At 52.3% G+C, this 18,789-nt stretch overlaps 1 protein-coding gene across 1 annotated transcript; it reads right to left on the reverse strand.

The window, feature by feature from the left end:
- Window positions 1-16,591: 16,591 nt before the first annotated feature.
- echdc3 (enoyl CoA hydratase domain containing 3) lies at window positions 16,592-18,626 on the reverse strand. Its single transcript, XM_068755447.1, has 6 exons — window positions 18,460-18,626; window positions 18,046-18,167; window positions 17,783-17,880; window positions 17,510-17,710; window positions 17,183-17,361; window positions 16,592-17,058 (listed from the first exon to the last, which is right to left on the reverse strand). Exons 1-6 carry the CDS (start codon window positions 18,600-18,602, stop codon window positions 16,905-16,907), a joined length of 897 nt encoding a protein of 298 aa, XP_068611548.1. The 5' UTR covers window positions 18,603-18,626; the 3' UTR covers window positions 16,592-16,904.
- Window positions 18,627-18,789: the final 163 nt, after the last annotated feature.

Raw genomic sequence — 18,789 nt, forward strand, 5'->3', positions numbered from 1 at the left:
AAGGAGAGAATTCCTGGAATTCCGCTCCCCTGGAACGTCGAGGCGTCCCAATGACTAGCACCGGGAGAGAGGGGGGGGGGGGGGGGGGGGGGTGGCGTGAAGAAGAATGCCACAGCGGGAGGATGAGGAGAAACCGAAGCCTTCATCGCCTGCAAACAAAAACACCTCTGCTGGTCGCTGCTCCTCTTCACGGCCGTCCGGTAAATCTGCCCGTTTTTATTTCTCCTCAAACCTGCTTTCCTTCCATCACACACACACACACACACACACACGGCGCTAGCGTGATCCAACACGCAGCCGTACACAAAGACCAGCCCCCCCCCCCCACTGACACGCATCTTCCTCCGTGGGAGGGGCGTAACTACAAAGTGGAGTCTGAAGAACATCCGGTGGAGATCCAGAGGTTTTATGAAGCCTTTGAAGATCTCGACGCGCGGCGGCTCAGCCCGGCTCAGCGAACCGGACTGAAAACGCCTGCCAGGCCAGGAGGTGGCAGCGTAACAACCATTGGACTTACGCTAGCGGAGGACGCAGAACCAGCAAACCCAGTTGGGTTCCGCCCACGAAGGTACCAAAGGTTCTGCGGAGCGTAACGTACCAGCGTCTGAGAGCCGTGGATTTAGAGAATACTGAACTGGTTTGGAGTTACACCCGAGATGAATCCCATTCAACCTGTAACCATGGCAACAGCCAAAACTCATGAAGTACCACGGGGGCACAAAGTTCTGTTTCAAAGTCTGAAATACTTCGGATGATGAAGTCGACTGGAACGGCGGTTCTGAGAACCGAGGACCATCGGCGCGAGGGGGCAGGAAGGCTCGTGTAGTTACATCCCCCCCCCCCGATGAAAAGTTTCCAGGAGCCTCTATTGGTTAGACGCTCCGATGGTCAGAGAGAAAAGAGGAAACGGAGTCGGATCAAACGGATTCGGGTAGTTTCATCCAGGATGCTTCCGGACGAGAACCCAGGCGCAGCAGCGATAAAGTCTGACCTCTGGTCTGACCCCTGGTCTGACCTCTGGTCTGACCTCTGGTCCTGCCTCCGTCTCCATCTAAACCGGCTCCCTTCACATCCCGGATCATTTAGCGGCCAAACGCCACAGAAGATTTCAGGTTGACGCCAAATGTCAGAAATGAGAAACCGATAACCGGCGGCTGGAACGCAGCATCGGAACCACGAGAAGGCGGAGAGCCGACGATCCGTCTTTAATCCCGATCATCTGTTTGACGATGAATCACGAGCTGCAGAATTCACGATCCCGACAGGCCGCAGGGAAGAGAGCGTGGGTGTTCCCGTCACGCGCCCCCGATCAGCTGAGGCTAAAAATAGACTCCGATGTGGGAAAATCCGGAGTCAGTCTTCTGGAGGCTTGTTTCGTCTCTGCGGCGCCGCGAGATCTTCTTCTGCATCTTTAATGTCGTAGCGTTGAAGCTGCGAATCGACAAAGCCCTGCAGCTGCTCAGCGTACCGGCGGAACCCTCCCCCAGGTCCGGAGGAGGAGCCGCAGAAACACACGCTGGACTCATTAACTATCCGTCGTCATTCCAGAGCCACGCGGTATTCCTCCGACGCCACGGGGGCGTTCCCTTTCCCCACGCAGGGGCCAGGACGCCGAAGGGGGAGGCGGCATTCAGAGACAGGAGGCTGGGGAGGGAGGCCCTTCAGTAATCGGTGCCGTCTCCCGCCTCCTGTCTCCGTCTCCGATTGACACACCTGATAATTCACCTGTGTCTTATCTGTCAGCAGCACAGAAAGACGAGAGAGCGAGCCTTAGCTCCGCCTCCACGGCTCCATCTTTAAACCTCACATAGCAGCTCCGCAAATAAAACTACGGTTTAAGCTTCCACAGACGCCCGTGTGTGTGCGTGTGCGTGCGTGCGTGTGCGTGCGTGTGTGTCGTCTGGGCCTTACAAAAGGAATTTCATTTCACAGACAGACTGTTGAGGCTCCAATTTCCTGGCGGGAGTAGCGGATCGCTCCGTCGGAGGTGTGTCGCAGGAAGCTGGAGTCCAAACAGCCGGACTGCACCCAAGGGAGGAGGAGGAGGAGGCGCAGGAAGAAGAAGCAGCTCTTTACCCACAATGCACCGGGCGACCTCGCTCACATTCCTCGTCTGCCGAACACAAACAAAACGATTTCTCTCGATCTCTCTGCAGAACTTCACGTCCTCCGTCTCCTCCGTTTCCTGTGAGCTGAGGCGCCGGGAGGCAACCCAACGACACACCTTTACCTGCATGCTTGCTTTTAGACGCCGTAGGATCCATACCCGCCCCCCCCCCGTGCGCGCTCCCACCCACGTCCCTCCAGCGCCGTCGATCACTCGTCCTCATTTCCATCTCTGAGCCGGTCACATTCACAGAACCTTCCCCGGCACGCTCGCTAGCCAAGCCCCGCCTCCCTGCATCGTTGTTGGATCGATGAGGGATTCCAGATGGCCCAAATATTAACTTGTGCCAATCAGCCATTTTATCGTTCCGCTGCTGGATGACAAATATCTGAGCGTCCCTTCAGTTTCAACTTCGTCTGCGTCTCAAGGACAATGACATCATCACGAGGAGCAGGCGCCATTTTTAAGGTCACCTTTAATTGCTCAAGGAAAGCAGGATGTAAAGGTGAGAGGACGGAGGCTGAAGGCCGGAAAACTCCGGAGGGAAGGAAATATAAAAAAAAGCAAGAGGCTGCGAGGGCGAACGACTGGAGGAAGAATGAAAGGAGGAGGAACGAGTGCAATAAAAGGAGAGCAAAAGGGAGGCTGAAAAAGGAGCCGGGAGGAAATTAAAGAGAGAAAGAATGGGGGCTAAAACCTGGGGGAGAAAGAGAGCAGGGCGTTCCTCCGTTTCCATTACCGGCAGAATAAACTGATCCCACATGAAGAACCTCCTCGAACCCGGAGCCAGAGAAACCACGGCGGCGCAGAGAGGAAGGCGAGGACGCAGAGAGACGGGAGCGCCGCACCTCCAGGAATTACCCGCCGGTCCCAGGAAGCACGACGCGCATTCAGGAATAGAACATCCGACGAGGAACGCCGACCGCTCGCTCTCCAGAACGGGTTTATATATCAAATACATTCAGCTTAATATCCTGAGACAGAGATAAAATAAATAAGCAAACACAAATAGAACCCAGGAAAACATCCCGGCCGCCCTCCAGCCTCCGAGTCCGGTTCTGTCCTGCCAATAATCACAGCCGTGATCCAACAAACACACGACAAGCAGCGGGACGGAAACGGCGAAGGAGAGGCCGCGATCCCCGCTACCAGTAGGATCAAAGGATGCTAATGCTGGAACCAGCTTATTGTGCTAAGCTAATGCCCCCGACAGCGATCCCGAACCCACTTCCATCGCATCCCAACGCTCCACAGCAGCAATCCGGCGTTCACCGACGATGAAAACGAAACGTATGGAACTTCCTGATTGCCGCTTTAAACGCACGCCTCGACCGCAATCAGAGCCGCGCGTCTGCGTCCGTGATTACGTCGCCACGTGAACCGCGGCATGTTGATTGAACGATAGCGATGACAAGTAGCACTAATGCTTGTGGGCCGAGGTGAAATCACGCCGAGGCGGTTCTGCAGGGCGGGAAAACGACAAGAAGGCAAAGACGGAGAGAACCGACGTGGGAAAGCAAGAAAAGAAAATGGAGGAGGAGAGGAAGGCGGATCTGGGGGTTCCTGTTGGGGAGACAGGAAGTCCAGCTGCAGCCAGGAGAACACACACGTACTTCACACCCCCACTCAGGTGGACCTCACCCCCACTCAGCGTTCACTGTCACACCTCCGCTAACAGCTAGCGCCCGTAGCGATGCGCTAAAACCGCCTGAAGAGGAGATCACGTCCGCGGCGAGACAGAACCGCCCAGAACCGGGACGGCGTTCACAGTTTGGTGCGGATCCTGAATAAAAATCCGGATCTAACTGGTGTGAACACAAACACGGGTCCGGTTCTAATCACAGTCCACATAGAGACGAGTCGCGTCATCGCCAGGACGACGTGGAACCGATCAGCACAGCGGCGGACAAACACGACCTTTCCTGACCCCCGGAGGATGAATTTAAATCCCAGACAGCAGAGACGCTTAAACCCACATCTCCACGTCAAACACACCGTTCAGTCCGCTGACATGCGGCAGGAAGTCGTTCCTCCAACGCGGAGTCGCTGTTGGAGCCGAGGCGGCGTGAAGGATCTGACAGCCGGTGAGTCAGACGCCGACGGGAATAACAAACCCGGACGGAGAACAAAGCGAGAAGAAGGAGCGATAACGAAGACGAATGCTTCACCACAGACGGGACACGAGGATGGGAGAGACGGGACACGAGGACGGGAGAGACGGGACACGAGGACAGGAGAGACGGGACACAAGGACGGGAGAGACGGGACACGAGGACGGGAGAGACGGGACACGAGGACGGGACGGGAGAGACGGAGGAAAGGACAAAGTAGCGCTAATGCTAATGCTACCATCTAAAACTCAACCAGGATGCCAAAAGACAGCCATTGATTCCGATCAGGTTTGTCCGTTATTGATGGCGTCGGACGCCGAACCGGATCGGGTCGGGACTTTTTCCACAACCTCAGTCCAAAGTGAAAGTCAGAAGGGCAGGACGCTTCAGAGGATCACCTGTATCCGCTTCACCTGCCTGAACAAACACACACTCAGCTTCTGGTTCTACAGCAAACACGACCTTTGGACCCTGGAAGCCTCGCCACAGGTAACACACCTGCTCTGCTGCTAACGGACAAACACGCATCAGGTTGGCGCTCGATCCCAACCGTCCAATCAGAACAACCATCGGAGGGAATCGGAGGCTAAAGGTCTTCTTTGCAGCGCCGTTCGGGTCTCTGGTTCCGTCCCGACCCAAACCGGATCAGGTCGGAACCACCCAGGAGGAACACCTGACACGCCCCGACAAGGCGTTGCGTTTCAGTTACACACCTGACACCAGTGGGAAGTTCAAACACAGCGGCGAGGCGAGGAGGGAGGAGGAGCAGGAGGAGCAACAACGCTCCTCCTGCTCCTGCAGGTTCACCTCCTCCGTCTGAAGAGCTGCCGCCAACGGCGCCAGACAATAGAGCGAGAGCGGCGAGTAATTAAAGGCCTGGCAGGAATCTAAATGGAAACGGGACGGTGAGACGGAGGCGTTGGCTCCTCCCATGGCCTCGCCGCTCGCCGACGCTCTCTCCGTGCGCTTTGTTCTTTAGCGCTCGCAGCAGCCTTTCATCCTCTTAACGACTCGTCTGTCTTTTGGAGAGCGGCGGCTCTCACGTCTCCGAACGCGCCGACTGACGCGACCCGGAATTAAAAGACGAAGACGGCGAGCGCCGGCGGGAACCAGGCTTCAGAGAGATATCCATCATCGGACGCCGGCGGCGCGCGTGAGAGACAGATAGCATCGGCGAGTGCATCGGCGGCCGGGGCGATAACGTTAAAGGGCATCTGGGGTAAAATAAAAGGGGCCCGGCGGCGTGCCCGCTCGGCGGCGTGCCCGTTCGGCGGCGTGCCGGCTCGGCGCTCCTGGGAGTTGCGTGAGAGCGTGATGCTGACAGAACTGACTTACAAATGGCCCCATCAACGAGACGATGTAATCTGACTCGATGTGGCTCTCCTCGCCGTCAGCCCCCCCCCCCCCCCCCCGCGGAACGACAGGAACAATTTGCAGAACGTCTGCGTCGTCATCTCGGCAAAATGTCCCGCCAGACATTGGCCTGGAAATTGATTTTTTTTTTTTTTTTACTTTAAAACAAAAGAAATGGGAATAGCTGATTCTTGTCCCGAGGTCATTTAAGGACATTTCCCCCACAGCGCCCCCTGGAAGCAGGTCAGCAGCACGGCGGTCAGCGTTAGCGCCTCTTGCTGAATCTTTGTGGGCGGAGCTTAATCATTTGAGAGCGTTCCTCAGCCATTTTGGGAGAAATCAGCTGAATGCTAACAGCTAATCGCTAACTCGTGAGGCACTGTTCGGACATCGTACCCTCGGCCCGACAGCTGAACGCAGCAACAGCGAGGAAACCTCTACAGCCAATATGAAGTTATGGATCCATCTGGTGTTGATCATGTGATTGATCCGGTTTAACCAAGCTGTCCTGATGCTTTTATTAAATCCAGACACTCTGAAGACCTTCCTAACGCTGCCTCGAGGAGAAAACGCAGATAATGAGCTTTTTAAGAGCATTAAGGAGTTATTATTATACAGGATTCACAGTAACGGCTGCCAGGCGAGCTGAGCTCCTCCCAGTCGGTTCTGAGGGTTTAATACTCCACATTAATGACCGGATCTCATTCGGGAGCGCCTCGGCATTTGCCGGCGTGAACGCCTACACTCACACGGCTGAATAAAAAGTGCCGCAGCACAAAGGAGGCGACTCCTTTTTGTTTCTGGGAGCTTTTATCTTTATTCGCTGCGGTTCCGTTGCTGGTGGATTAGCGTCCTCGTTACAGCCGGAAGGCAGACAACGGAAATGTGATCAAGAATCAATTCTGCCCCCAGGTTTCTGTGACGACAGATCATCGCAAATTACTTTTGGAATTTAAAGGAGCTAGAAAAAGCAAAACGCGTTTTCTCTGCTCAGAAAGTAACTGAAGAATGATCAGAAAGTGTGGCCGCTTATTTATTTTATTGATTTCATCATTGAAAGAGTCCGTTTAGAGAATCTGTCCCTAAACAACCCAAACAGGCCCGTCTCCAAGGCCGCAGGAAAACTGTTAGAAACGGTTCAAACTATTGATTTCACACTGAAATGACAAATCATCACACGCCGGCGCTTCTCAAGAGAAAAGACAAACGTGGCGGTCACGCGGTGGAGATTACACCAACACGAGTTTTAACGCTTGTGTTCTGTGACTACGCCCTGAAACACTTCACTAAACTTTATTAATCTGATTTGTGGTGCCAGTGATTGATTGGTCGGCCCGGGGAGGAGGGACGGTTTGATTTTACGAGGCTTTAAATCTGGTGGAAATGCAAACACGAGCTCGTCCAGCAAACGTCAGCAGGAGACGAGTGAAGCACTTCCTGCCCTGTGTTTACACCCCCCCCCCCCCGCTGTGATTAACGGGGCCCTCCCCCTCGGCTGGGACCGGCCAATCGGAGGAGAGCTCCCTCAGGACTGGAATGTCACCTTGCCCTGCCATTGGTCGATTCGACAAGCACAGTAACAAACACAGATAACAATCGCTTCACGTTTCAGGGTCAATCCCAGTAATGAAATATTCCTTTTTTCACTTTGAATAGTTTCATTCACTATTTTTTTTTCCTTTATGAAGCAGAAAATTAGAGGAAGAACCGACAGAGATAAAAACATTTGACGGACCCGAACTGAAGAGTTGAGTAATTGACAGATGTATGATGAATCCGTAGCGGTTATTACTGATTTTGTTTATTTCCCTTCCTTTCCTCTTCTCAGATTTGAGGATTTGCCATTTTTCAGTAACAACAGGAATCAGAAAACTGTGATCCGACAAATGGATCAAAAGATTAAAATAACTTCAGAACTGTGCCACTGGAACGACGCTATAAAAACACGAACAAACTATCGTTAATACGCCTGTATTTAATCATTTCCTCTAATAAAAACAATCTAATAATATGTTTGAGATTAAAAGCCAGTGACATTTGTCTCCGTCTCATTTCTGGACAACATGACACACACGCATGTAAACAAGCAGAGCCGGAAATAGCATCTCCCGCTAAAGACTGTAAACAGCATGCGACCGCCAGAGAGCGCCTGTGCGACCTTCTGACCTTTGGGGGCCGGCGGCCTCTTCCTGTCTCAAGCCAAAAGCTCTTCTCTCAGTCTTCACCGAGTTGAGGAACGTTGCAGGAAGGATTTTCGGGGCAGGATAACGTGTTCTTAATTAAAATTAAATTTGTGCAAAATAAAACTGAACACAAATCAGACAGATCCAGAAGCCGATGATGAGAAAAAGCTCCGTCTATATAAGGGCTGTTCTTTTTTTTCTCAACACATGCTGCCCACCCTGAGCCAAGTCCGCCGACAGACGGTCAGCGGCGAAAGCGTGGCGTCCATCTGTCCGGAGCGTCATCTCCGGCGACCAGTTTCCAATCAGCACAGTCTTTGATCGCAGATTAGACGCGGCTAATGCTATCTTATCGAGCCGCGAGAACGCCCAGCTCAGAGAACTCAAACACGCGTTTCATTCATGGCTTTTTACGTCTTCCCAGTGAACTGAACGTTAAATACCGCAGACTTTCCCGAGATGCAAGATGTTCGACATTCTTTGTCATTTTCTTTTACAGCTGAATTCACATTTTTTGGAGTAAAAAAAACAACACACAGAAAAGTACAGATAAAAGGTACTTTTGCTTCCTCCTAGGTCCCAGTGAGAAGATTTTAAATAAACCAAACACCAATTATCATGAATGAAAGGCCGGGCATGTCCACACAAGTTAGCCTGATAACTAATGCTATGAATAAGCAGGTGAAACGCACGTCTCGGCCCTGCGTGGGAATTTTCCACGTGGTTCTCATGGAAGCATTCATTTCCCTTCTCGCGTCGAGCAGCACGACTTCCTGCGTGACAGCAACCGGCCTGCATTCCTCTCAAACTGGTTTCTGATACCTGAGCAGCCTCCATTAATGCAACGCAACACAACAACACATTCCCCTGAGCCTTGTTTACCGCTAGCAACACCTCTGAGCCGCAGCTTCAAGCTAGCAGCTAGCTAGCTAGCTCCAATAAACTCACAGGTGAACATGAAGCTCTGAGCGCTAACGTTGCATATCTTTGTTTACCTAAGAAAATACCAGGTCAAATAACACATGCAGCAACGACTGCTACGGGCTAATAGCTGCGCATTAGCAAGCCAAGAACATGCTAGCACAAGTTAGCCTCACATGAAAATGCCAAACTCGCATTTGATTAGAACCATGCTAGCTTTACTCCCACTACCTCCAGTGGATATGCTAAGCGCAGTTAAGCTAACGGCTCGTGCTAAAGCTTCATATTCTTTATGTTGAGGTGTTCCTGTTCAGAATAATATCAGCCCACAGGCTGGGAAAACAGCTCAGTACCTGAATTGAAGTTTGCTGGCTACAGATGCTAACAAGCTTCCTGCCAAAGTCAATCACAGCAGGCCTCCAGATCGGAGAGTAAAGTCCGGCTAAAAGCAAATAGACAACGGAGAAACGCCGATAAAGAATCCCAGAGCGCTCCTAATGTCACGAACACACAAACAAAAACAGGTCATTACCATTTAATTCCACTTCCTGCAAGTCGCCCTTTTGCAACCCATGAAGTCGCGAGTCAGCGGCTAGATGTGTCCGATAACGCAGCTCGACGCCGTGGAAGCAGTTGTATAAACTTCAAAGAATTTCACACCACTTCTCAAAGACGATGTGACGGATGGCTTCCTGGTTCCCTTCCTGAGGAACGTTAGTACCCGGTTCCCTCCCGATGGAACCACCTCATATCCGGTTCCCTTCCTGAGGAACGTTCGAGGCCGGTTCCCTTCCTGAGGAACGGTAGTACCTGGTTCCCTCCCGATGGAACCACCTAGTACCCGGTTCCCTTCCTGAGGAACGTTCGAGGCCGGTTCCCTTCCTGAGGAACGTTCGAGGCCGGTTCCCTCCTGATGGAACCACCTAGTACCCGGTTCCCTCCCGATGGAACCACTTCGTACCCGGTTCCCTCCCGATGGAACCACCTAGTACCCGGTTCCCTTCCTGAGGAACGTTCGAGGCCGGTTCCCTTCCTGAGGAACGTTCGAGGCCGGTTCCCTTCCTGAGGAACGTTCGAGGCCGGTTCACTTCCTGAGGAACGTTCGAGGCCGGTTCCCTCCTGATGGAACCACCTAGTACCCGGTTCCCTCCCGATGGAACCACTTCGTACCCGGTTCCCTCCCGATGGAACCACCTAGTACCCGGTTCCCTTCCTGAGGAACGTTCGAGGCCGGTTCCCTTCCTGAGGAACGTTCGAGGCCGGTTCACTTCCTGAGGAACGTTCGAGGCCGGTTCCCTCCTGATGGAACCACCTAGTACCCGGTTCCCTTCCTGAGGAACGTTCTCGACGTGGGCTCCCGTGTTTTACTGACCTTTGAGAAACAATCGTTATCTGGCTGCTGCGGTTATGAATCTGATCAATACGTCCGTTACAGCACGTGTTCCCAGACGGGCTCGATGTTCCCAGACGGGCTCCAACTTGTCCTGAATCAATAAAACAACTGATGGCGGTCTGGAGTTCACGCAGCAGAAGTCATTACGGAAGGCCCTGCTGGATCAGCCCACTCGCTGGGGCTCCAGATGTTGCGCTTGGAGCCCTCCCAACACATTCCGTTGTCTTCCCGTGTGCCGGACTCCATTTGGAAATCCCCGGATTTATTGAAACGCACTCCCGCAGCAAATATCCGTGACCACATAGCAGATCCAATAGCTGGATCGATTCAACGCAACCAAAGGGTGATTTCGGCTCACTACTCAAAGCTGAATAAACACGCCCCGGGCCGCGACCCAGGTAATTGTTCTCACCTGACGCCCCCAGTCTCCGCTACACCGACTGCAGCTCGTCACGCTGACGCCTGATTTCACGTCGTTTTCTCAGAACAACGCGCAGACCGGCGGAGCCCAAACACGCCGAACAGCCAAGAACTTCATTTAAGTTGTAAAACACCTGAAGTTCCGTTGAATTTATAATTTGTATTTAGTCAGACATCAGTTCACATTTAAATGTGAGGTTTTACAAGCGGAGTTCGGTGTGACGGGAAAGGGGAAACGCGTAGATAGAGAGTCGCCGGGGCGAAACTAATGCGTAAAAACCGTCTGTCGGGGGGGGGGGGCCTTACCTTCGGGTCCTCCCCTCGGTGCAGGCTCCGTTTATGTCGCCATTCCGGACAAAAAGTTATGGAATAAAACTTGTCAGAAAAGTTCCCAGATTTACATCCTGGTCGGAGGGAACCGGACTCGTCGAGCCGAACCGAAGCCGAACCGAAGCCGAACCGGAGCCGAACGGAACGTCCGCGCAGCTGCTGAAGTTTACTTCAACAGTATTCCCACGGAGAAACCCGCAGGCTCGCGGCTCTCCCACGCCCACGAACCGGTTCGGCGCGCGCTCGGCTCAGGTGTGATCCACGTCAGAAGCGCCGTGATCCAGCGGAGACGTCCAGCCGGTGCGATACGCGGCGAGGCAGGAGAGGATCGGGATTCGGGATTCTTCCTCCTCCTCCTCCCTACCGATGTAGGTTCACTCAGTGCGTCAAGCGACCTGGAGGGACCCGGAAGTGGGGCGGCTCCCCTTTCAAAGTAAACGCTTTTGCGTCACTTTGCGGCTTTGCGTATATAACTCTGCTGGTTCCGATCATTTCCCTCTGGGATCAATCAATCAATGGATTCTGATTTTACTCCATGGCGACGGACCAGAGAGAAGGTTCGTGCTGCAGTGGCGTTCACAGACTGTCTGAGGGATGGGGGCAGGAAAGACGAGGGGGGGGCACTCCCAGTGGGCGGGCTCTCGTGATGCCTTCAGGGTCAAACATTTATCATTCAACAGCAAAATTAAAGTTGAATCATCTTCTGACAGTGTTTGTCATGAAAATGCCCGCTTTCAGGCTCCGCCCCCTTCTCCATATCTATTTTCCACCCGAGAACTTTAATGAAAGATTTGACGCAGCTGCTTCCCGTTATATGACCAACCCCCCCGCGGGTCTCCAAGTCGTTGTTGGACCATCCCGCTAACACACACTGAATTTATATTTGAGGGTAAACAAACGTGTTGAATTGGTTCTCCTTCCTGGTTTATTCCCTCCTGAGGGGGGAACGTAAAATCACGTTCTATTTAGAACTCTGACCTGAAGCACGAATCAGAGCAACGGAAGCGAGAATCTGGACACGCTCGATCACGAACTCCAGTCCGAGGGGTGGATGAACAGGCCTTTTACTTTGAAAGGTCCAACAGGAAGTCCTGTTCTCTATTGTTCCTGATCTGACGGTGGCAGATTAAAGTTGGGTTTAAAGTGAAAGCCACGAAAGAAAAGCAACTACGTTTAAAAGAAAGATCAATAAAATGATCGGCTCTTCAGTTCGGAGGGACGGAGCGATCGGCGTGAAGGCCACGCCCATTCAAAGACAAACCGCTGCCGCGTTAAATAATCCGTCAGATTAACACCAGATGTCTGTTAGCTTCACGTTTCCGTTGAACCAGAGTAATCTGAGTACTTCTGCAGAGTGGCGGCGCCGTCAGGCCCGGTTCGGCGTGCAGCCGCCCCCCCCCCCCCCAACCCGAGGGCCCGGCGGGGCACAATGGAGACGTTGTTGTTGGAGAATTCATCTGAGGGAGAAATCCGGGCCGCCGGCAGGCCCCGCCTCCTGCAACCCGCTCCGGCACAACTTGGGGTGTGAGTCACCTGGTCCGACTGGAACGGGTCTGGAGCGTGGAGGGAAGCCGAGCGGAGGACCGCGGCGTGAAAGGGTCAAAGGTCACGACGGCAGGAGGGAGGGATATACGATTCATCAGACGCCAGGTCTTCAGCCGTGTCGGCCTCCTTCCGGGTCACGGGTCCCAGCTGACCAACGGCGAGAGGCGGGGCACCCCCCGGACACGTCGCCAGCCCAGCACGGGGCCACACGCAGGGGGACAAACCGTTTCCTGTAGTTTTAACATCACATTTCAGCCCTGGATCGAAGCCCGACCTTGACCCTTGACCTTTGACCCCATTCCAGAATGCCTGGCTGCTCATCTGGAGGAAAAAACGCTCCTGCCAACGGGCCGAGGTTTTTACTTCCATTCTTCTCTGCATAGATCTCCTTTTCTTTGGAAGATCATCCGAACATCACAACCTTCGCCTCGTTTTTTATTTGTGCCGACATCGAGAAGGGGGGGGGGGGGGGGGGGTTGTTTTTAGGGAGGCCATTAAATATAAATATTAAAGCGATCCTATTCCGCACGCTGCTGTGGACGGGGGGAGCGGCGTGCTTTTGCCCCGTAGCCCAGAGTTGCTGTTTGTTTTGTCAGCAGACGTTTACACGCCCCCCCCCCCCCCCCCCGCCGCCGCCGCCGCCGCCGCCGGCTGACGGATTAGACTCCACTCACAAACGTTTTTCCGACAGGGTTTGTTTCTGATTGTCGCTGTGGGTTCTATTTCCTCTCCTCCGGTTCCGCTGCTCATCCATTCGACCCGTTGGCATCGATGCTTCCACAAGGGGTCAGCAAAGAGTCAAACGTTCTGCTGCTGATACGGCCATGGTCAGCAGAGGAAGTCGCGTGGGACCTCGTAAAGGCAGCGATGATCGAGGATTCTCCGTGAGGTCTTTAAATGCATCGTTACACGTGGGCGGAGTTTCATTTATTTAATCGACCCTAAAAGTCAGACGCTTCTCCAGCGTTTGCTAACGCTCGTAGCTTCGCGGCTAACAGGATCTTCACCTCCACAATTATGTCATGAATTTTGAAGCATACCTGGCTAACTTCCTGTTAGCATGCGCTAGCAGGAAAGCTGACATATTTCTGATATGATCAGTCAGAACAATCCGTCCATCCATCCGTCCGTCCATCCATCCATCCATCCGTCATCCATCCGCCCATCCATCCGTCCGTCCGTCCATCCATCCATCCATCCATCCATCCGTGGATATGTGGGATATTTCTGTCTGAGTTTATACAGGTATTCAAGCACCTCATTATTAATACCCACGGAGTGTGTGTGTGTGTGTGTGTGTGTGAGTGTGTGTGTGTGTGTGTGCGCGTGTGTGTGTGTGAGTCTAGGAGAGATCTGTCAACTGTGAATGATTTATGAGTATTCAAATGAGATTGCTGAAGGACAGTGAAGAGCAAAAGTGTATCCACACGCACACACACGCACGCACGCACACACACGCACACACACACACACAGTGTTCTCGGCGCTGCCCATCTATTGTCCGTTTCTGATGAGCAGTAAACATTAGCCGTGTTCCTCAGCCAATAAAAGCTGTCATCGTCTAAATGAAGTGTTTACCTTACAGGAGCTGAACCGGACCCAAGCTGCATTCAAACGAGGACCCGGGACCCGGGAGCCGGGGGCCCCGCTCCATCCGGCCTGCCGACAGGAAGCAGGGTTGGGAAGTGGGTATTGATCGGGGGGGGGGTCATACAGATCGGTTCGTCTTCTCTGCAATTATGGAAGAAACAAATTGAGCGATTTCTCAAGTCCATGAGGGAACAAACAGAAAATCTCATCCTCATCAATATTGGCCTTGTTGCCGTCGCGGCCCGGATTAATGGAGGAGGATCAACTCCCACGGCCGAGTATCGCTTTGTGTACGAGAAACCAGAAGTTGTTATCGATCGCGGTTTATCGAAGACTCGATTAGATTTTAACGCGGGAGCCGGGATCGATTCGGTTCCGTCGGCATTCGTGAATAAAAAGCTGCAGGTCTGAACAAACGGAGAGAATAATAAAGAGAGAAAAGTCCATGAATCATTTATCAGCGTAATATTTACTCCTTTAAAGACGTTGAACCCACAAAACTTTATCGCCTTCATCTAACCCGACGGCTGCAGACGACCTCTGACCCGGACCGCGGTCGGGGCGTGTCGACGCGTGTGCGTGGGAACACGGCTCCGGTGAGCAGGTAGATTGATGATTGATTGGCTGAGAAGCCCTGGCTGACTGCGAATCAGAGGCAGCCGCCATGATGATGAATTACGCCTCTGAGAAACACACACCGCTGTCTGATTACTGCCAGCAGGTGTGTGTGTGTGCGTGTGCGTGTGCGTGTGCGTGTGCGCGTGTGCGTGTGCGTGCGTGCACGTGCTCCTGCCTTCGGACCGTTCTGCAGGGACCGGTTCTGGTGGATCTGGGTTGTTTACATGCTAATCCACCTCCTGCACCTTCCTGTTCACACGCTCATAATCCTCATCCAGTATTCTGCAGACATCCCATAATATCCGGCCCAAGGTCCTCCAGCGCTCTCCTCGTCCATATTTAACCAGCTGTGTGACGGGTGCGTTCGCTTTATTCACCTTGATTTGAAAAGTAATAACAGTCTGCACGGTGGAGCAGTGGGTAGCGCCATCACCTCACAGCCAGAAGGTTCTGGGTTCTGCGTGGCCATGCAACGCGCTGGCGACACGTCCAGGGTGTGCCCCTCCTCAGTGCTAACCAGACACTCCCTGCACAGGCGCAACCCTCTCAGCCAAATATGGTCACATGCGATCTAACTTCCTCAGAGCGAGGGTCCGCTTTGGTTCAGGGTGCGTTCAAGGTCCCAGCACTGCCTCTGAGATCTGGCTCTCCGTTTTTAACCCGTTTTATTTCTCCCCCATCCCTGATCAACCTTCTGTGTGACTCCTCCTGCTGCCCGAGGCTGGAGGCACCAGAAACCTGCTCAGCGCTGCTCAGAAGAGATAAATAAATGTACATATGGCGTTTTATAAAGCGTGCGGATGCTGCGTTCGTCCGTGACCTGCCCTTTGAGCGACTCCGATTAGGCACCGCCGAAAAAAATCAAAAGAAAGCTGCAGAAAAACCATCAGAGTATTTTACGGTTGGTTAAAACAATTATTAAAATCCTCTGAGCTTGACGCTACCGCAATAAAAATGTACATTTAAAAAAAAAGCCAGCAAGCTTTTGGGCGCTTCCCAAACACATGCTTAAGTTGTATGTTATATAATAAAACCTAAATGACGCGGAAGATGCTGCCAATGATCTAAAGGAATTATGCTGGATATCAATCAAATGTTCCTGTTTTATATTGGGAGGTTATTTTTGCTTCCACTTGTCCTGCTTTAAATCCTCATCACGTGACGCATTTCACGTTTTTAAATAAAAGTCTACAGTTATTATTCAATCAAACCCCAGGAAAGTAAAAGCTAGCCGAGGACTCCCCCTAGTGGCCAACCTTGGCCACTAACGACCGAGACACAATAAAAATGTGATTAGAAACATTTACATTTGGCTTTCAAGATTAACTCGTTATTATTTAGCAAAGAATGCTAAGCAGAGCTGCTAGCATCATGTAGCACACATGCTAGCTAACAAAACAAAATAACTTCAGAACGGCGGCCTGCTAAAAATGAAGGCGACGCAAGTGACTTAGCCTAGCCTAGCTTAGCTTAGCTTAGCTAGCTCAACAGAGCCAGTAAACGTCACTGACATTCGATCTCAAAAGGACAAAAAATAAATAGTAAAAACAGATTAATAAACAAATAAAGCCAATAAACAACACTCACCACCGTTTGGGCCGCATCCAACAACGTTTGTGTCGAAACTTACTCCAATTAAAAACATTTAAATTCTAAATTAATAACGCTGTAACGTATGCGAAGACATTACAAACGCCGCCTTATTTTTTTTTGTCCATTAATGTGTCAGAAATTCTATTTCCAGACGTCCCGGTCCAAATGTTCTGAGATGTCTCGACCCGAACCGTGTTGTTAACCGGGACCTTTGACGTCACGGGTCCTGCTGATAAAGCCCAGACCCGACCCGGGGTTCTTCTCATGAACGATAGTTCCTCAAACGGCTCCTCGCACCTCCAGGGGGCGCTCCTTTCACGCAAGGGTCGAGGATCGGGGTCTGGCTCCGTCTGCCAGGCCTCTTCTTGTAGTTGCGGCGACTGACCAACAGGGGCATCACCATATTGAAGCGTTTCTGCACAACCAGAAAGTTCTGAGGTTTTTTTTATTGCGTGAAAGGAACAAATCAGAGCTGGAAATCAAGATTGCATTTTTTACATTTTTATAAATAATCTTTGTCCATTCATGAATAAAATAACTTAAACATCAGCAGCCCTGATGTTTATGACTTGCAGCATTTATCATTTTCTACACAAACATTGTTACAGGAATCTGCTGAGTCATCATCTTCAGTCACCGCTTCTTCCGAGTCTTACTCACTGTGGAAATAATTATTCCACATCCACGGTTTAAAGGTAGCATCATCATCATCATCGTAATGAAGGCCTCTCAGCAGGCCATCAGTCGTGGGCTTTTTCCGCTTTATGGCTCCACACCGGGGGGCGTTTCTCTATGAAGGCCCGGATCCCCTCCTGCCCGTCTCTGAGGGCCAGGTTGTCGACCATCACCTTGGTGGCGGTGGCGTATGCTGCGTCCCGACCTTGAGCCATTTGTCTTTGGAGGAAACGAGAGATGGGACGACGCGTGTGAAAGGAATGCGTAGTTAAGTTCATTATAGAGATCTGGATTGTGCCACACACAAACAACCACAAGCGAGAGGTCAAACGTTCATCCTGACCTTTGGAACGTGGCCTTTCCCAGGGCGACGACGGGCCGGCTGGCCCGACACACCCGCTGGGCGATGGCTAGCGTCTCCTCCTCCAGCCGCCCCTCCGGCACCACCTTACTGACCAGACCGTGCAGCAGAGCGTCGTGGGCGGAGATGGGACTTCCAGTGAACAGCATCTCCATGGCAACCTGGACGCGAGCAGGACTTCTGTATGAGCAGTCCTTTGAAACTAAATGTTTTAATTTGTTCAATAATAAATGAGCAAACTATTATGTTAAACTATTATTTTAAATCTTGATTTGCTGAAGTTCCTAAACGGGAACCTGGCGCCCTCACCTTCCTCGGCACGGCTCTGCCGATGGCCACCGCCGGCGTGGAGCAGAACAGACCCACGTTGACCCCCGGAGTGGCGAAGGTGGATTTATCCGACGCTACCGCGACATCACAGCTCGCAACCAGCTGGCAACCGGCCGCCGTGGCAACGCCGTTCACCATGGCGATCACAGGGACGGGAATGTCTTGTATCAGGGTCATAACCTGTGGGTCCCGTTTCATCATAGCTCCTCCCACTTCTTAATAAGTGGGAGGAGCTTGTAACCTGAAACCCACCTCAGCGCAGGTGAGAAACACCTTGGTGTGATGATCTCGGCCCCGAGTCGACGTCAGCTCCTTCAGGTCGTGTCCGGAGGAAAACACCGGCCCTTTGGCTGACGCACACACACACATGCACACACACACACACGCACGCACGCACACACACACGCACGCACGCACACACGCACACACACACACACACACGCGCGCACACACAGGTTTATTGTCATGTCCCTGTCACACACACACACGCACACGCACACGCACACCCCCCCCACCTGAGATGATGATGACTCTGAGGTCGTCGCTGTCCCCCCCAGCCCGGATGCTGTCCCTGAGGGACTCCAGCAGGGACAGAGACAGAGCGTTCCTCTTCCTGGGATCGTTCAGGATGATTCTCCTGGAGGAGGAAGCACCTCCGTGACGTCACTAGTTCTGAGCGTAAACCAGGAAGCATCGCCCAGTTGTCTTTTGACGAGTCAACACTTTTACTAAATCGCGGTTCGCCCCTGACGCCTCCGAGGCTCCGTAGATTATTTCGGTAACGACACTGACGTTAACGTTATACCGGACAAACGGAGCCGCGGAATGTGAGCCGACTTTATATTTAGGCTTTAACCTTTATCTTTAAGTTCTGTTCTGTTCTGTTCTGCAAACATTTCCGAGATGACGGACATATTTCATGGCTGCACCTGATTCCGCCGTTCTGCTGAGTCACCGTCAGCGGCTCCGGTTCCGGTTCGGGTTGGGAGTAGAACCGAGCCCCTGCCAGGCGACCTGCAGCCCCGCTGGCTCGAAACACCCGGACGGCTCTGCACAGAGAGCTAAGCGCCATGTTTACCTTCGTCCCTTCGCCTTACACTTCCTGCCTGCCACTTCCGGGTACGTCAAAGGCACGCGGTGCCCCCAGAGCCAATCAAAACGGAGCGATTCTTCTACATGAATTTTCTTTTTTTTACTCTGAAATTGTTTTAAATATCGTGACATTATATTTAAATATGTTCAAATCGATTATTATTAGA

The sequence above is a fragment of the Brachionichthys hirsutus genome, chromosome 22 (genome assembly GCF_040956055.1).
Source record: "Brachionichthys hirsutus isolate HB-005 chromosome 22, CSIRO-AGI_Bhir_v1, whole genome shotgun sequence".
Lineage (NCBI taxonomy): Eukaryota > Metazoa > Chordata > Actinopteri > Lophiiformes > Brachionichthyidae > Brachionichthys > Brachionichthys hirsutus.